Consider the following 24,851-nt stretch of genomic DNA (forward strand, 5'->3'; position numbering starts at 1 on the left):
TAAGATATGTTTAGATAGATTAAAAGAATTGCAATGACTTATTTATAATGAAAATCGGGATATAAACTTATGTTAGCAACACTTAAACTAATTTTTAATCATTGTACAAAATTTATTGTTTTAGTGGCAAACGAGTTATGTTTATACACATGTCCACAGGAAAGCTCAAGCCTGTATTTGCATTTCAAAAAGAAAGGAGTGATTACTGAAACCAGTTTGGCTCTGTGGATAGAGCGTCAGTCTACGGACTGAAAGGTCCCAGGTTCAATTCCGGTCAAGGGCATGTACCTTGGTTGCAGGCAAATCCTCAGTAGGGGGTGTGCAAGAGGCAGCTGATCAATGATTCTCATTGATGTTTCTAACTCTCTATCCCTCTCTCTTCCTCTCTGTAAAAAATCAATAAAATATATATTTTTTTTAAAAGAAAGGAGTGAGAAAAATGGAGTTCTATTAAGTTAAGTGAGAAATTATATTTGTTTAGACTTGCAAATGGAGTGTCTAAGGGGTTGTTCCATCCTCTCCTACACCATTTGTAGTGTACAACATTAATGTGGATAGTTACATAGGAGTAAATAATAAAATATTCCATAAAGCAATTACATGCCAAAACCCCTATCCAGAAAAAAAAATCAGAAACCATGTCAAATAAAGCTGCACTTTAAAAACTAAAATTATGTATATTTTGACCTACTGAATCATCTTGTCATAAAATTTTCATGAACACACTCTTTAACCCTGTTACCCTCTTCTAAGTTTAGCATTTTACATTAGCTATGACTAAAACTTTCCTAGAACATTACTCATCTTATTGAGAAACTAATTACCTCCTCACTTTCCCAAGAGGAAATAAGTAAAATTAACATAAGATAAAAGGACAAGGCACCTGAAAGACAAAGAAGAACAATATAGAAGAAAAACAAAACAAGTCTGGGAGAATATTTTTTGTCAGCAATGTACCCAACTTGGAAAGTCCATTTTATTTGGTTCTTATAGCCCATCATCATTTTACTTTACCCCCATTTCTGACCCCATCCTACCTGGGTGGAAGAGACATAGGTAAAAACATTTAAATTGATAAGATTTAGGTGACGGGTAATATTGATTAATCTGGTATCTTTAGAGATTTTAAAAGATACAAAGCTTGATCTCAGGAATAATTATGTATGGTTTTGAATTGTAATCCTGCCTTCTATTCAGGTTGAAAACGTAAAACAAATTTTTTAACCCTTTGCTTTATTTTCTCATTTAAAAAAATGAGAATAATAATAATATTTACTTCAAACCGTTTTGTGATTATCACATTTAATTAATAGCTATTTACATATGGGTATCAATTATTTTTGAAGGTATTAAATTAGGAATCATAAAATATTGAGTGTTAGTTGTTATAATTATTATTATTCACTCTTTTCAAAGTTAGAAAAATGCTGTAGCAACAAATTATATATTTTTTAATGTTCCTACATTATCATATATAGTAATGTCTCTGGAACTTTCCCTTAAAAAGTGAGAAGCACAAGAAGATGGATTAAGAAAATCTCAAGGAAGTGCATGGGGAGCCCATAGTGAATATGTTATCCTACCTAATAAAAGAGTAATATGCAAATTAACCATCACTCCCCTACACCCACAAGCCCACCAGCCACACCCACCAGCCAATCAGAAGCAAACATGCAAATAAACCCAACCAAGATGCCTACAGCCACAGAGAGCAGGTGGGAGGCTTGGGTTTCCCCGGGCAATGGAGGAAGGCAAGCATTCCACCTGCCCTTACTGGCCTAGACCTCCAATCAAGGTTACAAAGCTTCAATGATAGAAACATAATATGCTTTTAAATTCTCTGACACACTATATATCTAACGTTCGCAGCATGTTTTCCTATATCAGCTTGTCTTGTGTGAGACAAATAAACATAAGCTGCAATAATTGTTTCTTGATGAGTTATTTTTATGAAGATTTTGTTGTTGTTATGCAAGAATTTCCTCACACTTTTTAAAATTAAAATCTAAACATAGCTTCAACAAAAGGAGTTAAGTGATATATTCAAAATAAATTATATATAACCTTAGTCCTCAATTTATTCACAGAGACAAGTTATTTTTACATTTTAAGTATTATATAAATCTCTCTGAGGAAATTTTTCTTCATTTTTAACCTTTATGACATTGGGTTTAAATTCCTTAATAATATCATTTATACAGTTTGTTTTTTGATATTTAAATGTGAGGAAAGAAAAAAACATATATATATATATATATATATATATATATATATATATATATATACCCTAGTGTACTATGCATGTTATTTTTTTTGTGTGTACTAGAGGCCCGGTGCACAAAATTCTTGCATGGGTGGAGTCCCTAGGTCTGGCGGGTGATCAGGGCCTTTTGGGGACATCTCACCCAGTGCCTTTGGGGGCTGGGCTGGCCAGGACCTGCCAGACAGGGGGAGGGACAGGCATGGGAGGTTGGCTTCCATCCCCGAGGAGGGAGCCAGCCCTTGGCCCTCGTGGGAGAGGGGCCACATCTGCCACCATCCATTCCCAGTGCCCTGTCCCAGCTGGGGGTCTGAAGGCACCAGCAGGCTAAAGAGAGGAGACAATGGTCGCTGGGCTGGCTGTGGAAGGAATGGACACTGGATGTGTATGCCACCACCCAGCCACGGGAGGTTGGCTGTGGGAGCACACTGACCACCAGGGGGCAGCTCCTGCATTTAGCATCTGACCCCTGGTGGTCAGTGGGTGTTACAATGACTGGTCAACTGATTGTTCCGGTCATTTGGTCCTAACAGTCACTTAGGCTTTTATATGTATGTATATGTTCATGTTTATAATCATGTATATATATATATATATGATTATAAACATGAACGCATCATAAATCTGAAATACAGCTGATACTCAATGTAAGTTTTAGTTTTGAGATTTGTCTTTCACTTCATGATTTCTTTTTACCATATTGTGTGTGATTGTTTTTCCACAGACATTCTTTAAATGACAATAGTAATGATAGTAATAAGTACAATTTACTGAATGTTTACTAGGCACATTTCCATAGTTTAATTTTTTTATACTTTATTCCATGAAATTGTCATAATAACTGAATATTGAATTAAAATAATTGAACTGTCCAGATGTTTAAATCTAATAAATTGAAAACCAGAATTTGTCCTATGACTGTCTGAGTACAAAATGGATGTTGTTAGTATATATACTGCATACAAAATTAATATATGTGCCCCAGTTAAAATAAAAATCTTAGAATAGTTTGAATCAATGTGTCAATTTCAACCTCATATATGCATTTAAATTTACCTCCAAAGTTTAAGGTTTATTAGAGACTTTTTATATTTGCACCCGTATGAATGATTTAAAAATATTATATATGACTATTATTTAAATCTAATAAATTGAAATATTGATTCTCTAGAACCACATATATAACTGAAGTTTGATTGCTGAGTGTCCTGCATTATCTTTTAGTTTTATGAGTAGTGAAAATAATTATGTTAATTTTATTTGAGCACTGAAAAATGATTGTGATTGGAAAATAATAGCTAATAATCTAGAAATGACATAAAATGTTATTTTCACTATAGTTGCCAAATTTTAAATAAAAAAAGCCTAAAATTGGGTAAGAGACTATAAAGATACTAGACTGAAACTATTTAGAAATTTTATAACATTTTTAAACAACATTCATTATTAAAATAAATGTAGTCTATATTTATATGTTTACAATTGAATAAAATTAAATAATTTTATTCAAAAAATGTAGGAACACTTTAGGGTACCTTTTTATCTACCTCTAACTGTTGACCTTTTTAAAAATTTACTGTGATATATGAATGTAGAATAGATTGTATGGTATCAAGGATTGAAACAGAAGATAAGGTAGGAACTTCTCCAGGCCAGTTCTGAGAAATGAGTAGTTTGAAGAAGAGATCCCGTGGAAAAGCTATTATTCCCATGGTAAAAGTAGGACATAATCAGGATAATTGTATCCCCATCAAAGAAGGACAATTTGATAATTAATTGGTTATGGGGGGCATTAAGGCAAAGAAGTTAAAGATTCTCAATTATTTTAAACTACAGAGTTATGAAAATATTTGTTCATGAGAAAACACAACAAATCCGTAGGTCTCAGATTTACAAAAAAAAAAAAAAAATGAGTTTCAGTTTTTAATATTCAGGTGAAAATGTTTAGGAGGGTGAATGAAAATAGCAAAATAAAAGCTTAGTGGTAGGAACAAGTCAAGAAAAGTATTAACTGAAATCAACTAAGAAACATTCAGACAAAGAAGGCAGTTATAGTAGCTGTTTACCTTTTGATTGCAAGAAAGATAAACCCATCTAGAAAGCTTAATTAAAAGGCCTTCCTCAAGGATAAAAGACCTTCAAAATGTAGCAACATGAGGTCATTCTCTTTCCTCTCTTTGTACATTCAACTTTCTTTTCTTGATTTAATTAATGTTATTATTCAGTCTACATACAAAAAACATGGCCACAGTTTAACAAAATTGATCCCCTCTCTTTTTTCTTGTCAGTTTCAGTTTCCTCTCACTCTCCTTTCTCCCTTCCCAGTTCTAAGTTTTCAGCAGAGGAATTTTATTAGATCCTTTGTTTTTCTCTTAATAGTCAACAATGATAGGAGAAATTGGTTGTGGACACACAATCATCTAGAAAAAGGCTGCTTTCTTTATTTTGTAGAAATTAAAGTTCATCTCTTAAAAGGGATGTGGAACACTGACCCAGCACTGCAATAAGTAATCTTTTCAGGGATCAAAAGTCTAATCTGAATGAAATATATATTCCAGATCAAGATATAAAAACAGAAAGAGGAGTAAATAAATAAGAAAACAAACAAATACATAAATAAATTTTGCATGGAGATACTGAAATCAAGGGCAAAATAAAATCAAAATAAAAAATGTGTATTCAGAAAAATAAAATGAGTAATATGAAGATTGGGAAACTACCATTGGAGAAATCAACTGAGGGACTTGTATGCATGCATATAACATAACCAATGGACAGAAGACATTTTGGTGGGGGGGATGTAAGGTCATGTGCAGGGGTAGGGGAGGCCAGGGTAAGGTCAATGGGGTAAAAAGGAGACTTATGCGCTACTATTTGTAATACTTTAAACAATAAAATAAAATTTAAAAAATAATAATTGGTAGCCTTCAGAATGAAAGTTTCAAAGTACATAAAAGAACTAGCTATTAAATGATTTAATGAAATTCAGACCTATTTATAATTTTGTCCTCAGACATTGCTATAATAACCAATATAAAAAAAAAATAAGGAGAGAATTAGGGCAATTTCCTACTCCATTACTAATGAATGTTGACTCCTAGTATATACTCTCTTTTAATGTAAACACCCATAAATTATTTTAAGAGTTTGTTTAAGAAATTATTGGAAAGTTAATGTCAAAATATCATTAGTCTTTGTGTTCTGGAATGTAATTTTTACAAATATATATATATATATATATATCAGGACACATGCCTCTCTCCTATATTTCAGAGGCTCCCTACATTTGGATGATTTCATGGAAGAAATAAATGAGATATGAGCCTCTTCAAAACTTCCCTTGTTTCCCTGGAATGTGCTTTGTTTGGACCAGAAAATGAACTATTTCTAAGCAACTATGTGCTTTATATTATCTTGGGTTTTATTTTCCTCTTACCCACTTTTTTATTTTTCATGTTAAGGAATGCCATTTTCCTTAACATGGAAATTGGTCAACAAAAGAATTGAGTATTTATATTATTATCTCTATATAATATATATATTTCAATTGATAGATATAAAATTTCAATTTCTATTTGAGGTACAGTTAATTTTAGAAAGTGTCATTTCTGGTCTCTATAAGACCTTATAGATGCGAAAACATAGGTAAACTATGTCCAAAAGCTTCCTGCAGGCTTGTACACAATTGGAGAAAGAGATTTATATAAAATAAATATGTGTAGAACAATAGGGATGGTGTTGTGAAGTGCACCAAATTGTGGGCAGAAACATATGTGCATTGCAAAATCCTAGCCAGCTTGATTTCTGACATGACTTAACAGACACCTGTAATATAATTTATGTCTATAAACCCTCATTGGTAAATTGTTTTTCTGTACTTAATACTTTGTAACATATATTATAATTTGAATTATTTCCATTGTTTTTAAGAATTATTAGGTGATCATACATTTGATTATTACAAGAGGTTTTATGTAGTCAATACATTAATGGCTCACAATCATTCAATTGCTTATTGAATCAACACATTTATTTTCTTCCTCTACCATAATAACACAGGTCTTTCCTCAAAACCTGTATTCATTATACTCATTTCTATATATATACCTTTACTTATGCTTTTGTTATTTTTTCTATGTACTAATCTTTTCTACATCTTACCCAACCATCAATAATCTGTTCAAGCCTCACCTGCCACATAAAGCATTCTCTGAGAACTCCAGCCTAAATAATTATTCTAGCACATTTACAGAGACTGTGGTAGGCAATTAGACAGACGTGAGCGCAGCAGGAATGATTGGCCAGGTACAGAAGGTCCTGTGTGCCAACAGGCAAATTGGAAAAGCAAGGACCTTATTTCCAGGGTAACCTCTTCTTATCTAGTACACCATGGTCATCATTTAGACCCCATGACCGTTCATATCACTAGCCATGCAGCTTGGATCCTCCCTTGACCTTTCTTCTCCTAACATGTCCATAGTTGTGAGGTAGACTTCATTGGAGGAGAAACAAGGAACCAAGAGAGGCCTTGTGTGACTCCCATGAGGGCCCCTGCAAGACCACTGCTTTAAACATTAACCCCCAGGATTAACATCTAACCCTCAGTTGTGTTTCAGCTCCAGGCCCAGAAAGACAACAAAACCAGACAAGTGCTGCCACAGATAACCTCAAGACCAGTTGCACTGACTACTGACTCCTTGCCATGGTGCTAACCAATCAGTGAGGACCATGGAGCAGTTAACATTTCAAAGATTATTCTGTCATAGTGTTGAAACTAGCTATAAAACTAAGCCCTGTGGGAGGGCAGGGCTGGAAGGAGAAGGATAATAGAGAGGATTGGCCTTGGGATAAATTTGAATATGAGAAGTAGAGAAAGAGACAAAATCACCGGTTTGTTTCTTCTGAGCACACACAAGGATAGATACCACAACATAAGTGATAAAAAGTCAGAAAAATCTCCGCAAAGGAGAGGCAGTTTTGTGAGAAGCAGAATGAAACTAGCATTGTTTAAAACGCAAGTAGCAACAGGAAGAATACTAGTCATTTCACATATTTACCTAATTCAACTCTTACAACAATCTTTTGAAGTATTGTTTATTCACACTCTGTGGATAAGAAAATTGAAGATAATAGATATATGACCAATAAGATAATTGCAGTTTTGTTGCATAATAATACATGAAAGATGAAAAATATGTATTTGCTTTATAAGAAGGAGAAATTTAAATATATATATATACACATTGTTGTAGAGAGTATGAAATTAAAACATAAACTTAAACCTATGACACAGTATTATACATATATCAGAATTCTTTCAAATTCAAAAAGGCAGGCCCATTAAACCAAAAGTATTTTTCTTTCATGAAAACATTCTGGCATTAGACAAGTTCTCCTTCCTTGTGAAAATATATATTTTAGAATTCTAGCAAATGCAAACTTAATGCAACTATGAAATGGAAGGGACATCATAAATAGCAACCCACAGTTTATAATATTATTTTTAAAGGTAACATTTTCTCTTCAGGTAATTCTATGAAGGGTGTGTTCAATTTTGAGATTTTCCATCAGCCTATTTTATGCCATATTTTTCCAATTTTCAATTTTACCAAAGAAACAAAGGTCAAAAGACAAAATATTAGTGCACAAAAGCAATGCTTAAAGTGAAAAATAAAACAAAAAAATCTCACAAATCATCATGCAAACACAGACATATATCAGAAGCTGAATAATTGAAATTTTATATATATATATATATATATATATATATATAATTTATATTTTTAAAAACTCACTATGAATATTTATATACTGAACTAATATTATCACAAACATAACTGGCTCATCATTTAAGAGGACTTAGAGGAGTGAGCAGAAAAATGAATCATGATGTATCATGCAAAACAGACAGGAGCTCACCTTTAACTTTATTTTTTGAAGCAGCAGCTGGTTCCAAGAAAAGATTGCACAAGAAGAAGAGAACAAACAGAGATTAGATATTAAACAGAGTCTCTAATAAGAAAAAGAGGTATGTTAGTACTTTTAGCTAAAGTCTAAAAAGATGTATTTATTATTATATGATCAACATACTTTTGTTGAATAGGGCATTAGACAAGGAAAATGACAATTGCTTATATTTTGTTAGTACATGATCTAACTTCTTGAATAAGAAAGAAAAAATAGATAAGAGCCACACAGCTGAAATTCCAAGCGACGCAGGCACCTAATTTCATTGAGGATTGTAAATGTTTCTCTATTTCCTTTTTAACTCAAAGCTTAAGTTAAATTAAATTAAAGAAATACTCATATATAATTCAAATATATTTCAAATTATTTGAGTATTAAAATATAGCTCACAAAGTTTGGAGAAATCACAAGGACAAGCCACTTGTATTTATTGCGTGCTTACTCAGTGCCGGAGACTGAGGTTGACACTTCCCATACTTATTCCACTAAAGACCAGCAACAAGTTCAAGATGGGGGTTTTGTGACCTTTGCCTCAGAAACATAGAAACTGGGACATAGACACGTCACATTACTTGCAGACTGTGACATAGTTGGAAAAAAGCAAATGTGAGATTTTAGAATAGGTTTATGTGACTCTAAAACCCCTTATGCTATTGGGATTTAAGGCATTGAGTCATCGACTGAATTGCAAACATCAGGTCAACAAACCCAAAGCAGCATCCGGCTATTTTATTTTTGGTTGAGCACATAGCCATGAAATTAGAAAACTCTGTTACTATAAAGGGCATTATTACCATTAAAAAGTACAATTTTAAGCTTGTTTATGTCTAGTGGTACACAATATTTGGGGTTAGAAGTAAACTTAATGAGGAAGTTAAAACAGACCTAAAGGAGAGTTCTTTACTCAAAGGGAGATTTCTAGACAAAATGCATAACTAGAGACCTCTAAATGTTTTGAAGTGATATATTCTATTTTCATTTAAAAACTATTTAGAAATGAAGATACAGTAGTCTTTTTCACTCTCTAAATGATGTTAAAGATGAATTGGTAACTCATCCCTTAATTGGACAATAAGCAGTCTCTACTTGGACATACTGAACTTCAATGATGTTTAATTTAGATTTTAGATCAAGTTCTAATGAAACATTTATAGAAAATGTTAGTCTATAGTTCATTCCTTCAAGTTATTTAAAGCTAAATAAAATTTTCTAGCATTTCTAGATATATGTCATACTACTCACAGATAATTTAATTTTTGTTTACAATTATGATCTTACTGTTAACATTTATCTTTCACAAACTTATACAAGAATGTGCATTAAGTTTTTAATATATTTTTCAGAATATTAAATATATTAATTAAGACAAAAATATTTCAAAAGAACCTGAACCTTGCTAAAGCCCATTCAATCTCTGATTATCCCACAGCTTTAAAATGAGAATATATTTGGCTTGAGAGGGAGAATGTTTACAATATTGTTATGAAGATAAAAAATTGAAACTAGAAAACAATGATCTAAAACTAAACTACTAATAAATCAATATATATATATATACACACACACACCATATTTTCCAGCGTATAAGATGACTCCCCTAATTTTACAGTTAAAACATAGGTTTAAGGCCTATATTCGCTGTATAAGACTACCCCCCACTTCAAAGAAAAGACTTACTTTGCCATCAAGATCTGCAGGTAATTTTTGAGCAATTTTGGTCTTTTGCCCCCGATTTTCGGTTGACTTTTTTTCGTTTCAAAATCGTCTTATACGCCAGAAAATACGGTGTGTGTCTGTGTGTGTGTGTGTGTGTGTGTGTGTGTGTGTGTGTGTTGATTTTAGAGAGAAAAGAAGAGGGGAGAAAGAGATAGAAACATCAATGATGAGAGAGAATCATTGAGCCATTGATCTTCTGCCTCCTGCACGCCCCGCACTGGGGATCAAGCCTGCAGCCTGCAACCCGGCATGTGCCCTTGACTGGTATCGAACCTGGGACCCTTCAGTCAGCAGACCCTTTAATCCACCAAGCCAAACCAGCTAGGGCTAAGCTACCAGTTTTATTGTGATATTGTTACTATGATGAAGCAATTCATAATATAATGTATAGACCATTAAAGTCCCTAAAATGATTAATATTAAAACAAAATTTAAGTTATTTTTACCAAGAAATTTACTCCTATTTAATGGTTATTTTTCTTCATTGTTTATTTTTATTATAAAATTGACGCATCTAAAAAATTAGAGGTGATATAGGTAAAAAACAATATTTTATATTTCTCCAGTGTTAGCTATTGAAATAATCAATGTTAACCATTTACTAATGTTAGAAAAATTAATTTTGGAATTCTTATAAAAACTAGTAACATACATATTTTGTGTATCTCCACCCTCCCCCCCAAAAAATAGGATAATGCTATACACATTACTTTGCAGTCTGCTTTTCCCATTTTCCAGGTTAATACACAAAGTTCTAACTCACCAATTTTACTAGTTGCATATAGCACATATGAAGTATAGGACTATTTTTCTATTGATAAACCATGAGGCTGCTTGTTATATATATATATCTCGCTGCTACTAACAATACTGCAATATACACCCTATGCCATATACCTCACATGCTTTAGTGGTATTTTGTGGTATTTTGTTTCTGTAGAATAAATTTCCAGATTGTTTTCATATTTCTAGTCAAAGAATCACTGACAAAGATAAATACTTTAAATATTGCAGATGGTAGGCTTGGGAATGTTTCTAAAGGAAATATGCAAGTATATTGAATGCTAAAACGTAAAAGAAAAACAGAAAACTAGAGAAAAAAAAGAGAGATAAACAAAAGTACAGAATCTAGTGTTCCAAATAATTGCTACACTGTAATGTACTTGATATTGTAAACCACAAACTGTTTCATTTAACATTTCTTAATATTGGCTTTTCAATTAAAAATTCAGTTATTAATTCTTTCCAGAATTATAGTAAATTTCAGAAGTCTAACCATCAGGAATTATTTTTAACTTTTTATTGTATTTAAAGCTACTCAAAGCTAAAATAAATCTTTAGATTAGGTAAAAAGTATTATTTGCCTCCATTTCAAAGAAAATATTTCAATGCATCAGTATACTGACTTGCTCACATGAAAGCACATTTTTCTTAAGTTTCAAATTCATTACTTTAAAATTTTAGCCTGAATTCAAAAAACATTGCCAAAAGCCTTTATAAATTATTAGACAAATATTCATATTTAATATGTATCAGATACAACCAATTTTTAACTTAAAAACATTGTCTTACTAAAAACTAATGAGATAAATATAGGGAAGGCATGTCTTTCTTTACATTTTTCAGTGAAATGGAGGTGAATTATTGAAAATTCTTCAAGGTTACATGGAGGCAGACAATCTTATTCTTAGATTATTGGGTAGATACAAAAATAAAATAGGAAAGAAAACAAAGCTCTATGCCTAATCAGTGTCTGTTCAGGCAGCTAATACTCAACTAGGCTGGTTAATATAATTGGAAAGAGGCCAGGCTACCAGGCTTGTTAGCCCAATTATAATTCTCTGCATATTCAATAAAAGAAGCCAAGATGACAGCAATATTGTCATAAATGTCATGTTCAATACTTGTATGATTTTCCATTGTCAGCATAGTCTAATTATAAGTCAATTGCAAAGTGCACATTGCACACCACACAAAAGTGACTGAAATTTATCTTTAAAATACAATTTCAACAGTTTATAGTTAAAAGGAAAAAAAGGAGTAAAAATACTTTGACCAAAGAAAAGTTTTAGGTTTGTTGTCAACATTTCTTTACCTTTATAATAAAAACAGCAAGCTGTAACATTATAGGTGTTCACACTATTTTCTCAGAGTTGATTAGTCATAATATTAAATCTGTAACTGATAATTATAATATTAATAATGTAAAATTTTGCACATGTAATTTTTGAAGCAGAATCATGTGAATCCTAATAAAATCACCATAGTTATTTACAGATGAATTCTGGATAGTTAGTGAATATTAGGAATCAGATTAGTGAGGTTTATCTCTAAAATCTACAATACAAATTATCAAAAAGTAAAAATACAATTATGCTCCCAATTTAGTTAATTAGTTTTGTTGAACCAGTCAGTTGCCTGTCTAATTTGAGAGGTGTCACTAATAAATTTTGAAGAATTGGTGAATCTAAAACAATGTTCTCAAGGTACAGAGCATGAGGGCATTCTCAAAGGAGTTTAGATTAATTTTAAAACCTACCTCAAAAATGAAATGACCTACTCACATTTTCCCTTTTCCTTTAACTCCTACTTCCTGTTTTAAGATTTCCTGCCATAACAAAATGGGGTTTATTTATTAATATTTTAATGTATGAATGATGTAGAATATATTGTATTTGTGGTTGCCTTTAGAAGTGTTTGTCGTAAAGTTATTTAGCAGTTAAACATTTAGTATATAGATAGCAAAAACATGGCTGGTATTCAGACATGCAGAACTAATGCTAAAGCACAATTGATCTTTTCATTTTAAGATGATATAAAATCTGTCTAAATACCTTAATACTTTAGTCTAGTATTTTTATTCCTCCTCACATAGCAGATTTATGGTTAACGGATTATGGTTCCCTAGTAGGGAAATAATATATGGTCTTAGAAAGTTCTTAGAAGTTCCAAGGAGAGAAGCTCCTGACATCTATGACTTTATAACCAGCTATATTAGACGTTTTCCTTGTCCCAAATTTACACGCAGTGAAAAACAACAAAACAAACTAAAACCCATTCTCATTGTTATTTACTGTAAAATATAATTTTTAAATATGAAAAGTTATTCTTATATGCATATGTGCAAATTATTGAAAGAGTATACATTGCCTTTACTTCTTAGGATAAGTGATTTTTTTTCTAGATTACAAAGCTATCTAGTAAAAAACTTACAATGAAAACATCATGCTTGACAAACACATATTTTTAAATCCACTACATTAAAATGCAATCATTAGATAACAGTATTAATCAAACCAGCTGAGTTTGATTCATTTATACAAAGAAGGAAATCACACTGATTTGAAAAGGAAAAGTACTATTACACTTAATTGATTACATACCATATTATTATAGTCCTTTAAAATCAGGATATTAAAATAAATGCATTTTAGGTAACCACCTACATTTCACCGTTTTCTGTAACTAGCACAAAGTTAAACACATCCCTTCAATAATCACTTGAGAATTATTTAAAATAATAACTTTCTAGCCACCCACTAACCATCTAAACATTATAACTTTCATAAAAGTCTCATTGAAATGTAAATAATTGAAAAAGTTTGACTTCAATATCTATTAAATGTTTTTTTTCTTTCTTATTAAATATACAAATTTCACTAGAAAAAAATGTGTAAAAATAATGTTTGAGAAAAATATCTCAAAAAGTATACCCTTCAGGGCAAAGCCATGGTGGCAGGGTCAAGGAGAGGCAATTGGGGAGAGCAGACTGGCCACCCCTAACGGTCCTCTCCTCCCAGCCTAGTTGCCCCCAACTGCCCTCCCCTGCCAACCTGGTTGCCACCAATTATCCTCCCCTGCCAGCCTGGTCACCCCCAACTGTCCTTCCCTGCAGGCCTGTTCTCCCCCAACTGCCCTCCCCTGCAGGCCTTTTCCCCCGCAACTGCCCTCCCCTATAGGCCTTGTCCCTCTCAACTGCCCTCCTCTGCTGGTCTGGTCTCTTCCAACTGCCCTCCCCTGCAGGCCTTGTCCCTCCCAACTGCCCTCCCCTACAGGTCGGGTCTTCCAAACTGCCCTCCCGTTTAGGTCTGTTCAGGTCTAGTCCCTCCAAACTTCCTTCTCCTGTTCTCCTGCAGACCTGGGTCACCCCTAACTGCCCTCCCCTGCTGGCTCAGTAACCTCCAGTTGACCTCCCCTAAATGCCTGGGTCCCCCCCCAACTGCCCTTTCCTGCTAGCCCAGTCGCCCCCAACTTCCCTCCTCTTCCAGCCTGATCATCCTTAACTGCCCTCCCCTGCAGACTTGATCGCCTCCAACTGCCCTCCCTTATAGGCCTGGTCCTTCCCAACTGCCCTCCCCTTCTGGACATCTTGTGTCCACATGGGGGTGGCCATCTTGTGTGTTGGCATGATGGTCAATTTTCATATTACCTCTTTATTATATAGGATTATTCCCCAGATCCTCAGTGGCTAATTTATATAGATAAATATAATTTACATACTAAAATTATTGTTAGTTATAGGGACACTATTAGATTTAAGAAGTGTTACATAGATACTTAGAAAACAAACTTCCAATATCCTTGAGATTAGTCACATTTCTTACTTTCTAGATGTTATAATATACTTGCAAGTGTTTTTTTTTTCTATTGAGTTACTATTTTAATTAGAAATGTCTACTCAGTAATTTATTTTTAAATGTATTTTATTTTAATAATTAAAACATGCACAAAGTAATGATACTATTATGCCCATAAGTAGTAAGGGTAAAATAACAAAGCATATATATATATATATATATATATATATATATATATATATATATATACCTCTTTGAATATTTTTTGTCCACCAAAGTTCTTCAGTGATTATATAGAATCAATAATGGTATGACATTTATCAGTAAAAATTCATATTCTAAGATAGAAGATAATAGGAGAAAAATAATCTGACATTCTCTCTATGTGTGTGTATATATATTTGTATATGTGTATGTATACAGAAAATAACATTATGTAATAAGTAGGCACCTGTTGCAGGAATATTCCTGCAAGACTTCCAGTGGGCTTCCCTTCTGCCGCCCCTACCTCTCCTGCCCCATCAGACTGCAGCCACCATCTACGCAGCTGCGTGCCTCACCCTGCCCACCTGACCCGCTTCACCCACTGCCCCGCTGCCTCCCACCACAGCTGGCTTCCTATGCACACCTCCCCCGCCCTGCCCCGCCCTGCACGCGCTGCCAATGCTTTCCCTCTAGCAGCCACAGCACCTTGCTTTCCATGCCAGTGGGGAACCCCACCCTGATTGGGGGAAGGCCAGCCAGTCCCCACCGATGCACCAGGCCTCTATCCTTTATAATAAAAGGGTAATATGAAAATTGAACCTAACAGCAGAATGACCAGAATGACCACTGAACCAGTCACTATGAGGTGAACTGACCACCTTGGTCCCTATCTCTGTCCAGCTGACTCAGATTGCCTGATGGCCACCCAGTGTGGGAGGGGGACTGGCAAACAGGCAACAACAACTGACCTATTGGTTCCTTCCCTCAGCCCTTAGGCATTGATCACCTGATGGCAAACAGGGTACCAAGGGTGGGTGACTGGGTGACGGGGCTGGGGCTGGCTGCAGGCAGCTGGGGAAGATGGCCCTGATCACAGGCCAGGCCTAGGGACCATAACCACGCCTGAATTTTGTGTACCAGGCCTCTAGTATAATATAATTAAGGCTTTCTGACACAGATGCAATTTTGCTAGTGAACGAAAAGGAAGTCACATTACTGATTCAATGCTAAATAGGTGGGTAAAGTTCTGGAAAGTATTGGGCTGTTGGTATTTGGTTCCAGTAAGTCTTAAGGAGAACCTCAGTGGCATCTTTTTGCCCTATGTTGCTCTGCTGTTACCTTCTATTTAAAAGTTTTATTTTATTTTGATATAGTCAGTGATTTTTCATAATTTTCTTTTTCTTTTTTTTTTCCTTTTTAAAAAAAATATATTTTATTGATTTTTTACAGAGAGGAAAGGAGAGAGATAGAGAGCTAGAAATGTCGATGAGAGAGAAAACATCGACCAGTTGCCTCTTGCACACCCCCTACCGGGGATGTGTCCGCAACCAATGTACATGCCCTTGACTGGAATCAAACCTGGGACCTTTCAGTCCGCAGACTGATGCTCTACCACTGAGCCAAATCGGCTTCGGCCATAATTTTATTTTTCAAAACAAAATTTTATCAGGTGCTATGTAACTCTCTGGGTCAGTGGTCAGCAAACTGTGGCTCTTGAGCCACATATGACTCTTTGGCCACTTGAGTATGGCTCAGTGTTAGAACCACTTCTTCAAAATAGACTTGCCCAGGACGAAAATCAACTTCTGTGAATGGGCCACGAAGTTTCAATCGCACTCTATGTGTGCACTGGCACATGATATTTTGTGAAAGAGCCACGCACAAGGGGCCAAAGAGTCACATGTGGTTCAAGAGCCATGGTTTGCCAACCACTGTTCTGTGTCAACAGTTATCATTATTCTATCTTGATTGATAGAATAACATGAGTTATAGGGTATAGATTGTGGTTCAAGAAAATGATTAATATTTTATTTAAGGGCTTTTAATAAACGTTGAGCAACTGAGGATCTACTATGACTATATCTCAATTTGAAATCCTCAAAAACAAGAGCAATATAGGGACATTTTTCAGAACTGGATTTCAATAAACATTAAAAATAACTCAGGATAATTATTATACAGTATTTATGTTAGGTCTAGGCAGTTTGGGGTTATAGCTAAAACATTACCATTGCAATCAACCTTTTCACTGTAGAAAAGGACAACATATTTTGGCCAACATAAGTTTGTTATAAAAAAATTATGGATATGAATTTTCCCAGTATCTCAGATTGCTACAGAGAGCAGGTGGGAGACTATTTCCTACTGTGCAACAGGTAAGCTAACTGCCAGTTTGGCTTGTAAGATAATGCTCCACTTGTAAGTATTATGTATACTTTACAAATCAAACACTACTTGTAATAAGGTTTTTAACATATACTTGTAAGATAATCATACTGACACTAAACAATTCATATTTTAATAAGATATCTTATGCTAAAGATCACATTACTATTTTTACTATTGCTGTTTTTTCTTCTAAAACTAGTACATTCAATTTGAAGTTGAATGTCTATGACAGACACAGTCACAATGAGAAAAATCATAATTTTAATTCTACATTTTATGTGATCACTTGAATGAAAGATAGATTCAAACATACCAACCTGGTTTAGAATATACATTTGAACATATGAGAAACCTACAACAACTTCACTAAATCATATAGAAAACAAATTTTTAAAATGAGGAAACATTCTTGACAGATGTTTTACCTAAAATTTTGTAAATCTAACTGTTAAAAAAGTAACTTAATGCGCCGAAACCGGTTTGGCTCAGTGGATAGAGTGTCGATCTGTGGACTGAGGGGTCCCAGGTTCGATTCCAGTCAGGGGATGTACATTGGTTGCGGGCACATCCCCGGTTGGGGTTGTGCAGGAGGCAGCTGGTCGATGTATCTCTCTCATTGATGTTTCTAGCTCTCTATCCCTCTCCCTTTCTCTCTGTAAAAAATCAATAAAATAACAAAATTTATTTAAAAAAAAGTAACTTAATGCATTTTAAAACATTTCCATGTGTTATTAGATAGAGTTCACAAAGAAATATTGAGATCAGATATTGTTAATTCTAAATTGTATGTGTAGAAGTTGAGGCCTGAAGGACAATACAAGATTTTCTCAATAGTACCCAGCTACTCAGGAAAGGAATCAAAAAGTTCCAAATCTTCCAACTCCCAGCACAGGGACTTTTCCCCTCACATCATGCTGTCTGAATTTCAGTACACATATTCTGGTTCCTTTTATCTATGTAATAATATTCCAAATAACAGCAAAAGAAAACACTTGTTTCATTATGATGCTACTAGAGGCGCAGTGAATGAATTTGCGCATGAGTAGGGGGTGGGGGTAGGGGGTCGGGATGCAATTGGCCCTCCAGGCAGACAGTGGGATGCCCTTGCCAGCTTGGGATCCTGATCCCTATCCCTCTCTGACATGCTTGCCAGTTGTTGGGAGCCACTTGGTGGACGCTTTTATATTCTTTCTTCCTTGTGGAGCTTCTAGGGAGGGGAAGAAGCCACAGTGCCTGACTTACAGGAGGCTGGTGTCATTGTCAGGATCATGCTGGAGGCACTGATCTGTCAGTGCCTGGCCTATTCTCCAGGGATTGGACCTGTAGGATTACTAAGGGAATGAGTGGAGGCTACCAGGCTAGTTGGCCTCCTGGATGGGTCAGTCAGCTGAGCAGTGCTCCCACTGTGGGAGCACACTGACCACCAGGTGACAGCTCATGCCATGAGCATCGGTCTTCAGTAGTGAGTACACATCATAGTGACTGGTTAAGCAATTGTTCCAGTTGTTCAGTCCTAAAGATCACTTAGGCTTTTATATATATATACTAGAGGCCCAGTGCATGAAATTTATACATGGGGGTGTGTGTCCCTTAGCCCAGGCTGCACCTTCTCCAATCTGGGACATAACTCTCACAATCTAGGACTAGTGTCTCCCACCTGCTCGCCTGCCTGCCTTCCTGATTGCCCCTAATTGCTTCTGCCTGATCACCTGATCACCCCCTAACCACTCCCCTGCCAGCCTGATTGATGCCTAACTGATCCCCTGCCAGCCTATTTGCCCCTAACTGCCCTCCCCTGAAGACCCAGTCAACACCAACTTCCCTACTCTGCCAGCCTGGTCACCCCTAACTGCCCTCCCCTGCAGGCTTAATTGCCCTCAACTGCCCTCCTTTGCAGGCCTGGTCCCTCCCAACTACCCTTCCCTGCTGGCCATCTTGTGGTGGCCATCTTGTGTCCACATGGTGCAGCCATCTTGTGTGTTCCAGTGATGGTCAATTTGCATATTACTCTTCTATTAGATAGAATATTTCATAATTTTACAAACCATTTTATATGTACATATTAATAAACATATTGGGAAGTCCAAACAGTTCAAAGAAAAAATATATTTTAGAGAGAAAATAAAATAAAAACCATTTTCTGGATTTTTTAATATAGTCATACTGCAAGTAAATTTACTCAGGTTGTTTGCATTTGAATTAACTGTTAAGCCTAAAATCCCACTTGGAATGATTTCAGAGGATCTCAGAGTTAGAAGTTTCCATTAAGGTTTATCTGGTCTAACCTCCTTCCCAGAGTTGATTGTCAAATATTGCACACTCTAAATTGAGGGAAAAGATAGCTATTCAGCAGCATAAAATGTAACTGGTCATTAAATGTAAAACTCTAAAAGCATTACTTAAAAATTCAAATGAGGAAATTACAACTGTGCATTTCAACTCACTCTCTCAAAACGTGGTCTGAACTTGAGTCACTTTCCTGTTAGTTAAAGAGAATGTTTTTCCTAAAGTGCGGCCAATATTAACTTTTCTTAATGTTTCAAATATGGAAATACTTTTGAAGTAATAGTTTATTATATAGACTGTAAACAACATAAGATATAGCTATTTTCCAAGTCCAGATAATAGATAAACTTTTTGGACTTTCAGGGATGATGTTACTCTGAAACAAGAAGTATGATCAGTACAAGATCAGAAAAGGAAACAAATATATAAACAACTAATTCAGAAAAAAAAAATGTGTAAAACTAGTCTATGCCATGAGCAATGGGACTAAGTTTTAGAAAAATCAATTCGCCAGGAAAAAAAAAAAGTGCTTTGGAAATCTAGAACAAAAGAGGAGAGAGGTCTTTCTAGGCAACTGCATCAGCGCAAAGTCCTGGAAAAGAGGAGGATGATCGTGTGTGTGTGTGGGGGGGGGGGGGGGGGGAAGTGGGGGGAGAAGACAGCTTTTAGCTTGCTTTAGTATGAAATTGGACTAGAAAATGAATGTTCTATTGATATGTTCTATCTATGTTTTTACACAATGTATGTGAAATGTTTTATATTATGTTCATTTCATTTTTCCTTCCAATAGACCCAATGATGGAAAGAGTAAGGAATGAATGAACATTGATTTCATTTCTAAAAAGAAATTAACTTGCTGGAGTACTCAGGTAACACACTTTGCAGGCTATGGAACACAGCATTTCAAGGAAGTGTTCCTATGCAGGCAAACACAGCATACTCTTAAGCTGGCAATACAACTATGACAACTCCTTCTTAAGACCTCCTTAAACCTCCTCTTCAAAGAGATTTATGAATAATGTGAACTAAATAATTCATGGGATTGCAGATGCCAGTACAAATAGCCTCTTCTATTTCAGGTTTCAGTTTGTAGAACTGTGATCAAAAGCCTTCATCAGTCATGATAGTCACATTTGCCTTTCTCCAAACAAACCATATTTGCATGTGAATGTTTTTCATTGAACTGAGATATATAATATGTCAGCCAAAGCCCAACTAAAAGGTATTTTTATGCCATTTAAATTCAGTCAAATTAAAGGCTGAATGTAACCTAAAAGGTCTACTTTCAGAACTGTAATTTGACATGTCATAAATAAGAATCATTTTTGTTAGCATAGATTCAGCACATGTCAGAAAATCATACACAGTCATATGAACAAAGTGATATCTCTTAGGGCAAAATAAACTGTAAGGAAACTTTACATGTAGAGCAACAGAACACACAAACAAAAAGTGTAAGATAGTGTCATTGGTTCAAAGTTGACAATTTTCACTGACATTTACAGAAAAGGGTAGATAACATTTTAACATGCTTGCATGCCAGGAGAAATTGTCAAAAATGTTGTTTTGTTTAAAGTTTAAACAAAAATCAAGTTTAGGAATAGGCAAATTTTAACAAAAATTTATAGGAACAGGTAAATGCAATATTCATTGTCAAATTAATTCTTGGTCTTCAATGGTAGAGCTAGAAACATTGGTGAAATCATAAACTAAAAAGCCAAAGTTGAGTTGAAAATTAACTGTTAGAAAGTTGTTAAAAATAGCCTTTTAAAGACCTCAGTGATGTGGGGCCCTAAATTTTTACTAAGGATTGTGAACGGATAATATAACACAGTTTCTGGTTTTCATTGACTAAAAGAAAGTTATCACTGAATGAACACATATTGATTTTTACATAAAAGTTAATAATTGCATTAGAGAAAAGGCTAGAATTCAAAGACTTAAAAAAAAAAAAACTATAGTAAAACAGAAAACAAAGCAAATAAGACATAGACTCTTGGTAATTTAAACTGCCCCATTCAACATTATTTATTTTTAACTCCCACACATGTAACCTGTATATATTTTGGGCCAGTCTATCTATTCAATCTACTCTGCAAACACCAACTTCATTGTCATTTTTGTGTCCTAATTAACATGAAGAAAAACATTAAAGATTGGACTATCACATGAACTATCTTCATGAATGCTGAAAACATTAAATTTCTTTATATTTAGTACATTTTTTCCTATGTACTAAAGAGATTTGAGGTGATTATAGTACAGAACAGTGATTTTTAACTAGAGTTCCCAATAATTTTTAAACCATGCAATAGCTGACTATCTAGTCAGGGGCACTGATCTATTTTCTTTTTATTATCAGATCAAGAAAATAACAACAGCTAAACAAAAACAGCCATCCAGTGTAAATAAATCAAAATGATACCTTTTTTTTTTAAGAAAAATATATTTTGTTAGACAAAATATATTTTTTATTGTGGCACATAATTTTAGTGATTAGTTCACGTGTACCATGAAATAAAAATGTTAAAAGTCACTGGTATGAAATATATATAACACCTCAGGTACTATAAAGAAAAACTCAGGACATCAGATATCAATGCCCAAATTCTATTCACATGTTTAGAATGAAGTATCCAAAATTCTAAAGGAAAAAAAATAGTGAATATTTTATTCTACTACAGCAAGTGACAGAAAGTCCAAACTATTAATAAAGTATGTTTCCAAGTCCTCTTTTTGTAAAATAGAAAAGCTTTACAAAAATCCCTTTACATCTGATTATGTTGATTCTTATAATATGCTAGAGGCCCGATGCATAAAATTCATGCACTAGGGGTGGCGTCCCTCAGCCTAGCCTGCTCCCTCTCACAGTCTGGGAGCTCTCAGGGGATGTCCTACTGATAGCATCAGTAGGCCTCCCTCTGCAGGAGGCAATCTGGCTGATCAGGGGAAGGCACCACCCCATCACCCCTCTGCTGTTGCCACTAATGGCCACCGTAGCCCCCAAGGTGTTTTCATAACACAGACTCCAGTCCCTTCATCATAAAAAAATGACAACTTTCTTTAGGTATTTTTCATAGGACATCTCCTTCCTTCCTTCCTTCCTTCCTTCCTTCCTTCCTTCCTTCCTTCCTTCCTTCCTTCCTTCCTTCCTTCCTTTCTTCCTTCTTTCTTCTTTCTTTCTTTGTTTCTTTTTTCCTCACCTGAGGATATTTTTCCATTGATTTTTAGAGAGTGTGGAAAAGAGAGGGAAAGACAGAGAAACATCAATATGAGAGGGCCACTTTGATTGGTTACCTTCTGCATAAGCCCTGACCTGGGTCCCAGCAAGGGATGAGCCTGCAGCCTAAAGTAAAACTACTAAATTAGATACAATCTGGCTAATGTCTTATAGGACAATAAAACTATCACTTTTGAAGTGGGTGTGTCTTCTTGGCAGAAATTAGTTACATCTCTAAAAGCCTAAAAAATCTTTTCATCTCACTTTGCTGATCATTATATGTAACTTTGCAGGAATGTAAAATGTCAAAATATATGGAACTTAATTGTAAATAGTGTGTCAGAGTTATGTGTTTCATAGAAAAGGAAATGATCATTCTGTGTGCCCGAATTATACTGAAAGGACTTGCTTTCAATGTTTTACTCTGGACCTGTGCTGGGCTGCACCTGCCCCAAGGTTGCTTTGGCGGGCCATCCTGGCCTCCCAGGGCCAGTAATGATCCCTGGAGGCTGCAGGCTTGGCGCCCGTCCCTGGGACCAGGGCCTCTTGACACCGCCCCATCTCACATCGCTTGGTGCCTGCATATGCAAATGAACCCACCATATCTATTGGGTTAATTTGCATATTCACTCATGATTGTCTGAACAATGTCGCAGAGGTACAGTCAATTTGCATCTTTCTCTTTTATTAATGTAGATGTCATATGGGTGGGGGGTATTGGCAAGTAAGACAAAAATTTGGATTACTAATAATTTAACTCTTATTCAAGTACATGCCTGAGTTGAAAATATTAAAATATGCACAAAGAACATCTTATTTTCTTCAGGCAAATAATGCTGATAAATTGTTTTAAAATGCTAAACTAAGGAAGGTTGTATTATTATTATTAATTATTTTTCTAAAAATTGTAGAAAAGTATAGAGGGTTAGGTTTCTCTAAGATATAACATTGAAATGTTTTTATACAACTATTGTATATAATATTTAATACATCTGCACAATTTCAAAATGTACCTTTTGTTTTTTTGGTATGCAAAGTTTTCAGTATAGATATTATTCTTCAGGTAAAGGAAGGCAACTAAGTAAAAAAAGATATATAAGCATATAATAAGGATAGTGGTTTTTATCTAATCACATAATAAGAATAGTGGAAATCTCCTAAATATATCAACCATATTTTTCACTGCCTATTTTATATAATAAAAGACTAATATGCAAATCAACCAAATAGCAGAACAACTGGTTGATGTGCACTGACTTTCAGGAGTCAGACACTCAATGCAGGAGCTGCCCCCTGGTGGTCAGTACACTCCCACAGGGAGGGCACCACCCAGCCAGCAGGGAGTGAGTCTAAGACATTAGTCAGACATCACCCAAGGGCTATCAGATTGCCAGAGATTGTGGGCCAGGCTGAGCGACCCTTCCCCACTGCCCCAAAAGAAAGGATTTTGTGTATTAGGCCTCTAGTTTTACAATGAAACCATATAATGACATAGTCTTCCTAGGAAGTTTTCATTTTGGTGAACCAAGAAAATATTGGTACTCTATAGAAGGAAATATATAAAATCTAAGAAACTTCATCAGATATATAAATTATAAATCATAATACAGAGAACTAAAAATTCCACATATTCTTTGTAATTTTATTATTTGTTTTTTTTTTTTCACTTTAGGGGTAGACATTTAGTAAAAAATTATAAATTAATTCAATACTAATATAAAGTATATAAAACAAACCTCTAAAGAATATAGAATATAAAATATACCAAATACTTCTATAAGTATGTATTCAAATATGTGCATAAATAATTATAGCTTTGTCATTCCATAAGTGAATATCCACTAGAATATATTGGATATAAAAATTACTTAAACCGCTTTTTCTTTGTTCTGATCTAACAAATAAAATATACATTTTAATAGGTTTCAAGTTTTCACCATAAAAATGAAATAGAAATAAGCAAGGATTTTTATGATGACCTAGATTTTCTTTTCTCCCAATACCTACTTGTGAATTACTCATTCAGATATTGAAAAATGTATACATTTTTCATATTTCAGTAATAAACGTCATCAATTCTAAAGTAGATTCATTCATATGTAAACAATCATCTTAAACAAGTCAACATAGGAAAAATATCTAATATGCTAAGGAAATTAGGACAATTCTGATACAAAGGTACTAAGTTTACAGAAAGCAGCAAGGAATGGCTTGTGGCAGAAAAACACAATATATCAGTGAGAATGTGCGCATCAGAGAGAGGAAGCCAAGGGATGGGGATATAGCAATGTATATTGTAAGCAGACACTGATGAGGGCAGATGTAGAAAAATGATTATCAACTTTAGACCCCTAGAGCAACATGAATGAAATCACATCCTTGTGTTCTGGGAAATAAAACAGGCAACTTGCATAGAAATAAAGAGAGGCTTTAATTATCTAAAGTAAATTGG

General features: G+C 34.6%; 1 protein-coding gene across 2 annotated transcripts in view; it reads right to left on the bottom strand.

Moving 5' to 3' along the window:
- Positions 1 to 24,851, bottom strand: part of CADM2 (cell adhesion molecule 2) — a 1,134,397-nt gene that overhangs the window by 336,747 nt on the left and 772,799 nt on the right. For both annotated transcript variants that reach the window (XM_084871928.1, XM_084871927.1), the window contains exon 2: positions 8,180 to 8,206. In XM_084871928.1, the coding sequence (XP_084728054.1) occupies positions 8,180 to 8,206 (27 nt within the window). The remainder of the gene's footprint in view (positions 1 to 8,179; positions 8,207 to 24,851) is intronic.

The sequence above is a fragment of the Pipistrellus hanaki genome (assembly GCF_964339955.1).
Source record: "Pipistrellus hanaki genome assembly, chromosome: 2".
Taxonomy (NCBI): domain Eukaryota; kingdom Metazoa; phylum Chordata; class Mammalia; order Chiroptera; family Vespertilionidae; genus Pipistrellus; species Pipistrellus hanaki.